The sequence below is a fragment of the Brienomyrus brachyistius genome, chromosome 10, assembly GCF_023856365.1.
Source record: "Brienomyrus brachyistius isolate T26 chromosome 10, BBRACH_0.4, whole genome shotgun sequence".
NCBI classification, from domain to species: domain Eukaryota; kingdom Metazoa; phylum Chordata; class Actinopteri; order Osteoglossiformes; family Mormyridae; genus Brienomyrus; species Brienomyrus brachyistius.
In genome coordinates, this window is record NC_064542.1 from 10,970,704 (window position 1) to 10,983,236 (window position 12,533).

The 12,533-nt window shown below is 42.4% G+C and overlaps 1 protein-coding gene across 1 annotated transcript in view; it reads left to right on the forward strand.

Annotated features, from left to right (window-relative positions):
- The first annotated feature begins 3,072 nt into the window (after positions 1-3,072).
- The window catches only part of LOC125750611 (pro-neuregulin-2, membrane-bound isoform-like), an 82,438-nt gene continuing 72,977 nt past the window's right edge, over positions 3,073-12,533 (forward strand). Inside the window, exon 1 of the mRNA XM_049028707.1 lies at positions 3,073-3,729. Within this exon, the coding sequence (XP_048884664.1) occupies positions 3,321-3,729 (409 nt within the window). The 5' untranslated portion in view covers positions 3,073-3,320. The remainder of the gene's footprint in view (positions 3,730-12,533) is intronic.

Sequence of the window (12,533 nt, forward strand, 5' to 3'; positions counted from 1 at the left end):
TAACTCGTGGAAACTACAAAAATGATCGTGAATGGGCAGAAAACATTACACGTTAGAATATGAATATAGGCCAATGTTCACATTTTTTTCACATCAAACATAGATATGCGTTATGTCATTCGTGTGATTTCATGGGGCAATATGCTGCAAAAACAACTCCAAAACAAACGTAGATGCTCTATGACTGTCTCTATGGGAATCAAAGTCATGTCAAGTCTTGGTCGTCCATAGGGCTTACCGTGTTTCAGTACCACGGACAGCACCCACGCGCTATTTGCCACTGACGCTAACCAAATTTGAACTACGGTTATTAAGCACACTATATGGTCAATCAATTGATATATATGCCCATGAATTTCCACATAGTATCTGGCATGGGCATGTATGTATCTTACATGGGGGGGGGGGGGGGGGGGGGGATTTGAATTCCCCAATGTAGAGTTTGTTCCACCATGCGGGATCCCTTCAAGTACTGCAGTTTGCCCCCACAGTCCTACAGACGTTGCAGGCTCTAAAGTGCCCATAGTGTGTGTGTGTGTGTGTGTGTGTGTGTGTGTGTGTGTGTGTGTGTGTGTGTGTGTGTGTGTGTGTGTGTGTGTGTGTGTGTGTGTGTGTGTGTACTGGCATCCTGCCCAATGTATGTCCCTTCCTTGAGGCCTACACCGTGTGCCATAGGCTTCAGGGCACAGCCAAGACCCTGTATTGAGTAAGCAGTTGGAAGGTAAATGGATGAATATTCTTGAGCAATAACAATCCAATCTAAAACATGTGGTATCAATTTTAAATACCGTATACTATGTGTGTGTCTGTGTGTGTATATATATATATATATATATGTAAATACAGACACACACACACACACACATACATGCATACATACACACATAACATACACACACTACTTTACCTATGCGGATTTTTGCATAACATACCATAATGGATTAGTAAAGAAAACTAGTACAATTGGATATGAAAGAGAATTACTTAATTTAATTATTCAAGTAAGAACATACTGACTTTCTTAATATCAAGAGCAATTGCTAAGCCGTTGGAATGAATTAAGTATCGTCTAATGAATGCATTTTTGTCAGAGGTTCTCATTTATTTTCATGTAGTTTTAGTACAAATTATGAACAGATAGGGTCTGCACAGCAATGATGAGTTTACGTTGAAGCATGTGGTGCATTAAACCTCTGCATTTCATCCTATTCACACATCCAGACCCCAGAAAAGCAATCTGATGTTTAAATGAAGATAACCCACAATGAACAGAGCAATGCAAATGCAGTACTGTAAAATATTCATTTTCGTTTTGAGTTCAGTACAATGCTGCATACTGCCAGTGATAAATTAGCACTGCCACTTTTGCTAATAATACTAGACCTAAGACAGTAGGTTAACGGAAACAAACATAGCATCTCAGAATTTAATTTAATTATGTATTTATCGATATATAGTAGCATCAAACAATGTAGGCCTCCATCCACAGTATGATGGTCAGGGACATGGAACGAGCACCTACAGTTTATGCTCACCGTAATTTCTCCCCTACTCTTGATATGATTAAAATTCTACTTAATATACATGCAAGTCGTCTTCTATTGATAACAATATCATAGTAGTAGAATATATAGGCACAGGGCCATATTTAGGATTTTTAAAATACCGAGGTCAGAAGTGTTAGTCCTTCCTATATGTGCCCTGTAATGGATCATGGTTATTGGAGTTGCAGAAAAAAACTCCTTGGACTTGACCTCGGTGTCCTCACTGGTAAGTGCGTGCATGTATACACAGTTATTACAACAGCAAAGATAATGGCTGAGTCAGTGAACGAGAGTGAATACACAGCGCTGATGGATGGGGTCCCTCGGCTGATACCTGCCGTTCTGTCCTGCTATTGCTTTTGCAAGCTTTAATCAACGTGACTTAAACAGCAGATGTCGCCCTTTACGAATTTTTATCCACTCTTCCGCGACATGACGGCATGGTTACACTGCATTCCGGGTAAATCGTAGATGCCTGGGCTGCGCTGGGTATCCTGGTTACCTCGCATCTGCACCTTCGGCATGAATGGTTCTGTATGACGTATTCATACAGGAATAGTATGTTACATGGTGTTTCCCCACCTATAGCAAACATCCTAACGACCCCCACATGATGTGACCGTTCATGCGGTGATGTCCTTGCACATACTGTTTGTAATTCTCTGAAAACGTGTATTTAATATCTGGGGTTTGATTGAGTTCGTTTTGTCTGTTAGATGCAGCGGAGCGGATATAATCCAAATGTAAGATAATAACCTGTAAGTTAATGATGAAAAACGCGAAACCGTTTCGGGAAAAAGAATGAGTTGAAAGCGCTTGGTCTGGTTTTCAAGCGCAGGTCGATGTATCCAGCGCGGCAGCACGTCTGTTGAGTCACTGTACAGTGAGCATCTTTCCATCGCTTTTTTTGGTGAGAAAACTATTCATCGCAAGACGATGTAATGGGAGTCATGATGCGCAACACGATGTCTCAGTATGTCATTTTACTTTGATTTATCGAATAGTATGATATTGTTGCGAAGATGCACAGAGCGCCATTGTTTTGCAGGTGGTTTTGGCAACCTGTAGTTCTGAATCGTTCCGTCACATAATTTCTCCGTTTTTTTTAACCTGTTATCTGGGTTTAAGTTGTCTATGATACCGATCAGTAGGAGATATTTGCTCTCGTAAGTTATTCGCTTGGATAAGAAAGAAGGGAGCTTTTGTTGAAGGGCGCGCTGGTTGCATCGGCAAAGCAAAATTATTTCGCGTTTTGTTTTTGCCGAGAAAATTATTTTTCCTCATATCTTTAGGTGGACAGAAGCTCGCCTCTCTGCATAGTACATGTAGGTGGTTTCCAATGGGAAGCGGCGCGACCACCTCGAACGATGGGATTCTCTGGATGAAGACGAGCGGCGTCTTGCAGAAGCTGTGATACTGGATGCGTCCATTAAGAAAGGAAAAGACAGATATATAAACGTAACGCACAGCCAACGAGAATGATATAATCTGCTTTGTGCAATGGCTTTTTAGCAGAATACAGAGACGGGATTTTTAACCCAGGATCATTACGCCGTTTCCGGTTCCTCGGTGGTGTTTCCCCATAGCAAACTGTATCGGAGAAGCAGCAGATCCAGATGGCATGGACACTTCCGCAAGGTCTGCCGCTGTGCCGTGCTGCTGGAGCTCACTTGCAGTCTCCTACTCCAACTCAGCTCCATCATCATCATCATCGCCCAAGCGCCCCGAGAGCACTGCAGCAACGCGGCCGGCAATCACAGAGCCAAAGCAGGCGGCATGAGGCTTGATTCAGTGCATTTCTCCATGCTGGTCATCGGGGTCTCCTTCGCCTGCTACTCCCCGAGTTTAAATTCCCTGCAGGACCAGGCTTACAAATCAGCGGTGGTCATTGAAGGCAAGGTGCAGGCTGTACCTGTGAATGTCTCAAAGGAGCCGTACAGTGTGAATGTCAAAGTGCTAGATGTTTGGCCGTTGAACAGTGGTGGCCTGGAGCGGGAGCAGCTCGTCACCGTCGGGGAGTTCGGCTCGGAGGCTCCGTGCACCAAAGTAAAAAAGAACCACAAATATATTTTTTTCATGGACCCAACCGACGAACCCTTAGTATTTAAGGCATCCTTTGCTCCCCTAGATACCAGCGGCAAGAATCTAAAAAAAGATGTTGGGAGCATCTTGTGCGAAGACTGCGGTAAGTTTAATCCTTATTCCTCTTTGCGGTGTAAACGATCGGTAATGTTTAATGGTAAATACTTGTCAGTCCCTTCACTTCCTAATTTTATCGCGCCTTTTTGTTGTGCAATTAGCGGATGTAAAGTATGATTTTATGTTTTGGTGATGGAATGAAATTCTGAAGTGTAAGTAACAGATGGGTGTTTGTGGGGCGTCTCTGCAGCATTGCTCCAATTAGGGTAATGTAGAAATATCCCTATTAGACTCACAGGAAATCTGAATACACGTGCATACATTAAACGCTGGCACTTTATGGGCATTTAAGTAAATATGACACCAACTTTTATTAAAGAAACACTTATACCGTTGTGATATTTGTTATCACCAAGTGGGTGATGGGGTAGGTTGTGGGAACGCCGATGTTGTGCATCATCGATACCAGCATTTAATCGCTGTTTTAAGCCATTTTAGTTATATGCTGTGGAATGCACATAGGGCAAACGTAGTGAGCGTGAATGGTCTTACGTAGGAAATTACTAGGTAAATTTGGAAATGCATGGAGTCCGTCAATGTAGTAATAGTTATTTCTAAAGGGGAAACTGGGAAAAGGGCACCCTAAGCGAAGTCCGGTGATCTATCTCAGTGCGGGTATTGGCGCTGTACCCTCGTGTGGATACTGGACTACCGGAGAAACGGAATCTGTATACGACCGGCACATCTGCTGAATGCCATTTTAAGCAGAATATGATCTGATATATATATATATATATATATATATATATATATATATATATGTGTGTGTGTGTGTGTGTGTGTGTGTGTATCCATTTATTGACTTCTTCTCTTGTTAATCGATAAATGGCCGAATTTCCTAGCATATTTAATCTTTTTCACTTCTTTTTCTCACTAGCAATTTCCGTTTCTCTGCAGTTTAAACATGACGACTTTTATCGCGACATATAGGACAACGGTGTTATTACCTAGAGGCGAGTCCGACGCCTTCACAACTCATGTTTATCATCGTTGTGATATCCAATTTCTGACTGATATTACTCTTTATTAAGAGTACATCACCTTGCCCGCGTGACTGTTAGGCTAATAAAAAACGTGCAATGCTACATTTAACACATTTCAAGTTGCCGGGACTGATGTCTTCCTCTTTGGCCTCGGTGTGTTCATGAGAATGTAGAAGATAGACCTTTACACAGTTATGTATGATGCTATGTATTCAACAATGTGAGCAGACATGTGTGGACTTTAATCTGTGGGAGTGTTGCTCTGTCCAGGGTGCTGGAGCACTGCAGAACCACCACGTGGGAGCAGCAAGCAGCACGAGGGTTCTGTTGCTAAGCGCTGTGTTATGAAATCTGCTGGAGCAAAATCGACAGTATGTCCTCCTCATATATATTGTATTGAGAGTTAAAAAGCTCCGTTTTCATTCCTAATGCCATTACGTGTATATTCATAGTTAGAGGAAATGAACAAAAATGTGCAGTCATTCCAGAATTATTATGACAAAACTGATGTTTAGAATGGCTTGTTCGCTTCATTGAAGATTATCTGAGATTTTTTCTTAATCTATCTTTCCATTCTCTTCCAAAGAAAATCAGGCTTGTATATTAACTTATCTGTCGAACAATCAAATGGTCCTCTGATCATCTGAGCAGGGATTTGACCCCTCTTTGCCTTCCCACAGTCTCAAGGAGGCTTAGCTCTTAATAAATTTAATATTCAAAGTACTTTTGAAGGAGGTCGTTTTACAGTCCATCTTTTGAAATGTCCTTGGGATTCGAGAACTAATTTGCGCACGCAACATTTGCAAACTTCGGTTTCATCTTCATTGTCCTTCAGAGGTGTTGTGTCCCATCCTATACAAGCCGTGGACTGCCTGTCGGTTCCCGAGGACCGGATTGGGAAACACGGGCTTAGAGTAGCTCCTAAGCCAGGCTCCTAAGCCATTTCCTTCCGTAGGTGATTTCAGAAGTTTGAGGTTTCGCCTCCTTTTACAGGCAACAAAATATCACAGGAAGCATTTATGTATTTATGCTAGGCCAGAGGTAATCTTTGTACACAGCTCAATCTACTCTCTGTTCCCCGCTCTAAAGTAACCTTTACCAGCCACTGCAGAGAGAACATGGCACTGATAAATCACGCAGATTGAAGTGAATGTTTTGTGAAGATGCCTTCTGTTTCTGTCATTGCATTATGATTAAAGGGGAAACACCACAGATCAGCTTTGCTCGCTGTGATCACACCATTGCCGGCGTCGCCACCTTTATTTTGTAACTGTTCCTGGCATGTGGACACTTCTTCTTCCTGCCTGAAAGGAATCTGAGCAGGAATGCATGAGATCTGTCTGCTAAATTGAATGGTGGAGATAAAAATATGTCTGTCCCTTATGACACACCCTACATTGACTGGCGGTGGATGTTAATTGCGTGGAATGTCTGCGTGCTGCTCCCGTCTGTCAGTAAGTCCGTGTTAGCTGGAGCCGGCTGTAGATTACCTCTGCACCTGTCTCTGAAATGTGCAGGCGAGTGTGTGTGTGTGTGTGCATTTGCTTGAGTGTGTTAGAGATGCTGGAGGTGTGAGATGTGTCTGCAGCATCGCGGCCAATCAGATGATCGGTACCCTGAGGGCCGGAACGGCCCTGGTTTTCATTCTATCCCTCTTGTTGTTTCTTTGAAGTAACATGAATGACCCGTGATTAGTGTAAATTACATACATGGTCAGAACCACAAATCAAATTTACATCGTCTGCTCCTTATTGTTAGATTTTTATTCTTGCTGCAGTTTGACCGAGATGTATATTCTTCCCATTTTAATAGTAAGGAGACCTGGTGCCAGTCTGATATCGCTCAAAGGACCATAAGGATCGTAACCTGACCTGGCAAATCTCCTCCTCCACGCCTGTGGTCTGCGATTGATATTGACATTTTATTATTTCACTGTTTCCTAAGATAGTTACGAATAAGAGGAGGCCATTCGGCCAATTCAACTCGGAGGGAATTAAATTATTTTGAAAAGGTACAACATAACAGTGGTAATTAAAGTTGTGACTATGTACAGCTATTTGTTTGAGCCAGAAATGGTGCTAATGGACTTCTTTGCACTCTTCTGGACACTGCAAATGCTACACTGTACCTATGTTGCTGGCAACACTTTTTAATTTAGAAACGTTTTTAGGCAACAGTAAGACATTCATCCATCTATCCATCCATCCATCCCTCCATCCATCCATCCAACCATCCATCACTCCTTCAAATGGCCATCCCGGTCAGGGTTGCATGGGGCCTGACGCCTGTCCCTCGCTGCACAGGGAAAGGCTGGGGACAGTAAGATTACTTTCAGATAAAATCCAGCACTTAAAATACAGTACAGCAGCAATGTAACTCAGCCTCTTGATAATGTTCTTTCTCGTGAGCTTATGGTGCACCTGCCCAAAAGAAACCGCAGGCAAATACTGTCAGATAATATCAAACGATCCAGATAAATCTCTGAAGACCTAAAGCATATATGCACTTAAATAATAGGTGTGTTTTGTTGTGATGTGAGTTTGTGAATTTGTTGTATTTGTGTTATATAGCAAGTATATACAGTATAGTACAAATATTATAAGGTGAATTCATCCTATGGATGACACAATTGCATAAAAGTACTAAATAAAACCATGTCCAAATGATTAAATCATCGGTGTCCTGGTGGACAGTGTTGTTTTTCATTTTGGCTGGACCCTCGCTGTGACAGCCTAGGCCCTGCTGTGCAGTGGCAGCAGCTGCTGCTTGTTGAGGAGAGGTTGCCAGGCGCTCCCCCGCCTACGGTGGCTGAGAGGGAACATTCCAGTGCTGACCTTAGAGCGCTGAATGCTGAAGTGGCTGCTGCGAGAGACTTTAAATAGAGCCAGAGTGAAAAAGCTCTGCGCAACAGTGCCTGTGGTGTAAGAGGCTTGTGGAAGAAGTTTTTCGCGAAGACCATCTTACCTCACTCCTAATTAAAATAGGGATGGTATTGATTAAGACGTGCCTTAGGTTATATACTTGGGATATTTACCTGACAGTCGATTAGCATTTGGTGCTATGTGTTATGAGGCAGTGTTTCCCAATCCAGTCCATTGGGGACCCCCAGACAGTCCAAGTGTTTGAACAAAAATCTCGACTGTGTGCTGGGGACCTTGGAGGGAGCAAAAATGTGGACTGTCTGTCGGGGAGCTGGGAGGAAGCAAAAATGTGGACTGTCTGCTGGGGAGTCGGGAGGAAGCAAAAATGTGGACTGTGTGCTGGGGAGCTTGGAGGGAGCAAAAATGTGGACTGTCTGCTGGGGAGCGTGGAGGGAGCAAAAATGTGGACTGTCTGCCAGGGAACAGGGAGGAAGCAAAAATGTGGACAGTCTGTCAGGGAGCTGGGAGGAAGCAAAAATGTGGACTGTCTGTTGGGGAGCTGGGAGGAAGCAAAAATGCAGACTGTCTGCCAGGGAACAGGGAGGAAGCAAAAATGTGGACTGTCTGCCGGGGAGCTGGGAGGAAGCAAAAATGTGGATTGCCTGCAGGTTGTTTTACCTGAATCACTTTGTTTGGCAGTCCAAAGTATTGTTATCGATTAAGCCATTTTAGTTATATGCTGTGGAATGCACGTAGGGTAACTATTTATTCATGTAATATGAAGGTATATTGTCAGAGTATGTGAGTAAATGTCTAAAAAAACTGTCCTGCCAGTGTACATGGTATAATTTTTAGGTACGGTTACCAGAAGCATGTGTGGTGAGGATCATGATTTTGAATGTCTGCAGATAAATGCAGCTTGTCAATATAGAGACCAGACTTTTCCCCGGATCACTGGAAGATTGCAATGAAGAAACACATCAGGAATATAATATCTGCAAATGCTGCACATCGCAGGTACAATCATAACGAGCGTAATGATACTGTCTTGATTGTTCTGATTACGGCTGGGTGATGCATTTCCTGGAGGCAGGGCACTGACAAAGGGCTTGGGGCAGATGACTGCATATTTGTAATTTGTATGTTATGCTTTGTATTACTTGATAAAACTTTGGGCCCGGATTAATCAACCTCTTACACTTGCCAAATCAGTGGCCATTTTTGCGTGAAGGAATGAATGTAAAATCATCACAAGTACAGACCCTGCAGTCTGGGCAGGAGTGCCATTCCTTTGATGCTTTCATACCAGGACATTCTGGATAAGCAGATATGTTTAATGCATGCAGGGATTGGTATAACTGTCATTTCATTTTAAATGTACATTCTAATTTTTATTGCTCAAGAAATCCTTGCATAGAGAGGGAATATGTGCATATATTAATTTACAAATCATTCTTCTTGATGCTGATTTGATTTATTGTTAAAATAGCAGATTTGACATGTTTATGGAAGTCTTTATCCGAGATTTTACAGTTTTGACTTGACTAAAAGCTTGCCTTAGAACTGCTGTAACACATGAAATGAGATCATGAGAGCCTGATGACTCAGTGTATGTTTTCCTATTCATTTTACCATTTTAGTCACTTGGCCTAAGGCAGAGGTTCCCACATTGGGACACACGTCCCAACAGTCGAACTAGTGTACTGTAAATTATGGCGACAAAAAATATGACGATGGAAAAAGGAGACGATAACAAAAATTAACACGTGAAGCCAAAAACAATGACAAAGCACCAGACGAACCTGAAATATCCAGTAAGAAGTAGTATCTTTCATTAGTGTCTAATGTAGTTGCACGTGATTGGATAATCGTAATATAACCGGCTCCAAGCCCCTAAACCGAGCATTGATCTGACTAATAGAAACCGTCTATCTGTACTAGAGCTTGGCGATATATCGAGTTTTTAAGATATATCTATATATTTTGCTGGTAAAATAATTTATACTCGTAGTTTATTTTTGAGCCATTTTTTATGTACATGTGCGGCTGTCTGTTAATAAAATTGCCTATGTGACATTGGGAACATTTGACTGTAACTTGGAACTGTGTATTTGTTATTACTTAATGGAAAAAAAAATCGAGATATGTATCGTATTTTGCCATTCAGCTAAAAAATATCGAGATCTGATTTTTGGCCCATATCGCCCAGTTGTAGTCTGTACCACAATCAGCTTTAGGTAGGACAAAACAAAGGAACATATGAATAAGTTGCACGATTTTTGCGAAAGAAAACTAGCCTGTACAAACAGTGTGGAGCGGAAGTAACGGAAAAAAAAGTGCTTTTCTGAAATAGAAACAAATACTCACGTTTTCGTTCATGGTGTTTGAAATATTCGTTGCCATTTAGAGGTGTAACAGTATACAGTGTTTGGTACAAACCTCAGTTAGGGTTCACGGTTTGTTGCTGTTTCCACAGAGAAGGAAAAACATCATTTGTTTTGAAATTGTTTATTATTAGATCTACAATTAGGAACAATTATATATGTGTAGCTAAGCCAATGCATTTGCGGATGAGTCTCAATAAAAACAAAAAAGGTCAGACGTACATTGTAAAAATCAGTACAGTTATGTGTCGCTTAACTACGGGGGGATATGTCCTGAGAAATGCGTCATTTCTCGATTTCGTCATTGTGTAAGCAGTGTAGTGTACAGGCGCTGCACCCCCCCGGGTTGAATCTTATCTGCAAAGGGGGGGCTTACAGAATTGCTAAATTGACAGAACCACTGGCTTAAGAAATCTATGAATCTGAAAAGGAGACTAAGTACTGAACCTGTTCCTCATGTTTACAGTGTTACAGGACACGTGGGGAAAGGGCCGATCTTCCCTCGCAGATGTGGCTGGAGAACACAGCCATCTGGCATGCGGACAGGTCCTTACTTTATAGATTAGTCTGACCTGACAGTAGTGTGGATTGGAACAGATAATTGGAGGTGGACAGGTGGGACTGTATGCAGTGGCACCGAGGACAGATGTGCAACAACAGACTGCTACATCTGTCATAGAGCAGCGGGACTGCAGTAGGCTGGATCAGGAGACACGGGAGCGGTTAGCCTCTTCAGGGCTGACGCCTGCTGGGACTATAGCAGCAGCTTGCAGACTCCGTCATTGGGGCGTCTTTAAGGGAACATATACCTGGGCCCCCTCCAAGACTGTACTTGTCATTTTGAAAGACTTATGACTGGCCTCAATGTGGGGGTTCTCTTTGAAAGGCCACCTGCACTTCATCGCTTGGAAAAAGCAAACAGGCCGAGTGTGTCTAGGTTAGCTGCCGATGGAGCAGCTGTTTGCCTGCTATGACATTCAGATTCTTCTTAATTACAGTGTGCTAAGCTCACCTGTTTCATTCGCTTTTGTGTCTTAGCTTGAATGGTGACGCTGCCTGATGATGGGTTGGCGCCTCATCCAGGGTTATTCCCCACGTTGTGCCCTTGGCTTCTGGGATAAGCTGAGGACCCCCGTGACCCTGCATAGTACAAGTGACCCTGCATAGTACAAGTGACCCTGCATAGTGTATAGAAAATGAATAACTTAATCAACGCGTCATGACTGTTCTTACTGAACTGACAACATACGCTTCACGTGTGCAGTCAGGCCTGCACTATATATGACTAAAAGTTAAGCTCAGCTGCGGCATTTTACAAATCAATGGGATAATATTGCTTCATTAAATTTACAATTGAAAAAGTCAGTTGTAAAGGTCAAAGTGATTATCATTACTGGAATATACTTTGTCAGGCCGGCTGTGTGCTCTTGATGATGCGTGATACTATGAGTGTCGCTGTAAAAAAACAAACAGGTTCGTCACATTTTTGCTGTGAGGGTTAAATGGATCTGACCATGTCTGCTTATACACTTTTATTTTTGTGCTACTTATGCCAAAGACAAAACTGTTGGGACATGCAGTGTAAAGTATTTATGGGTCTCTCGGCTTCTAGCGATGCCCTTTGATGCCTGTTAGTCTGCTGGTGTAGTGCTCCATCAGAATAGCCCTGTATTACAGGTTCTCTGAGACTGTTGTGCTTGGCGCCCCAGTGAATGCTTCCAGTCTGCAGATATAATGGGGATCTTCACTGGTTTAGGTTTTCCATTTCTGCCGTGACCTTGTAAATACTTCACCGCATGAAATCTCCACACCCTTTTCTTAAAATCAGCTCTCGTACGTTTTTTTAGCAACTGGTTTACAATATTTATTTGACCTATCGCTGTCATTCGATACAGTTCCTGTTCCATTTCAGACACTAAAAACCAGGCTTTGTGGATTTTCAGTCAAAACTTTGGCTCTTGGTGATCAGTGGGCTGGAGACACTGTGCAGTTGTGGAGACCGTATGCTTTTGGGTGAAAGTCGTGAGAAGGTTACATTAATGCCGTACCCATGACTTGTGAGAATTTTATGTAATAAGCAAAGAGTAAATTAAAGAGATTCTGTTGGAGAATGTGACATAGGTCAGGGTATTCCGCTGCTCTGTAATACAGTGTAGTAATGCTGCACAGATAATAATTATGACTGGACAATTTAGGGCAATAATTTTTATCTTGTCTGCTCTGTATCTTTAAGCCCTTCAGGAAAGAGGGAGAGGTGAGGTCTCAGTCGCAGACTGTAGATATAAAACCATCTTGTCCTCAAAACGTTATTTTAAGGTAATGATTTATTTGCAGATTATTGTAAAAGGCCTTGCTATTAAACTGCGCAAAAAAGGCTCGATAAATGAATCGATTGATGTCGATGTTTGATTTCACTGTCTACATGGATGCCTTGTCAATTGTGACAGTCCTGGTCTCAGTCCCGGCTTTAATGCTGTGGTGTGGTTCGAAGCAGGGCATTCAAGGAAGACGTCCCGAAAATATACATGAGCCGAGACAGTTTTGTTTACAAGAATGTGCCAA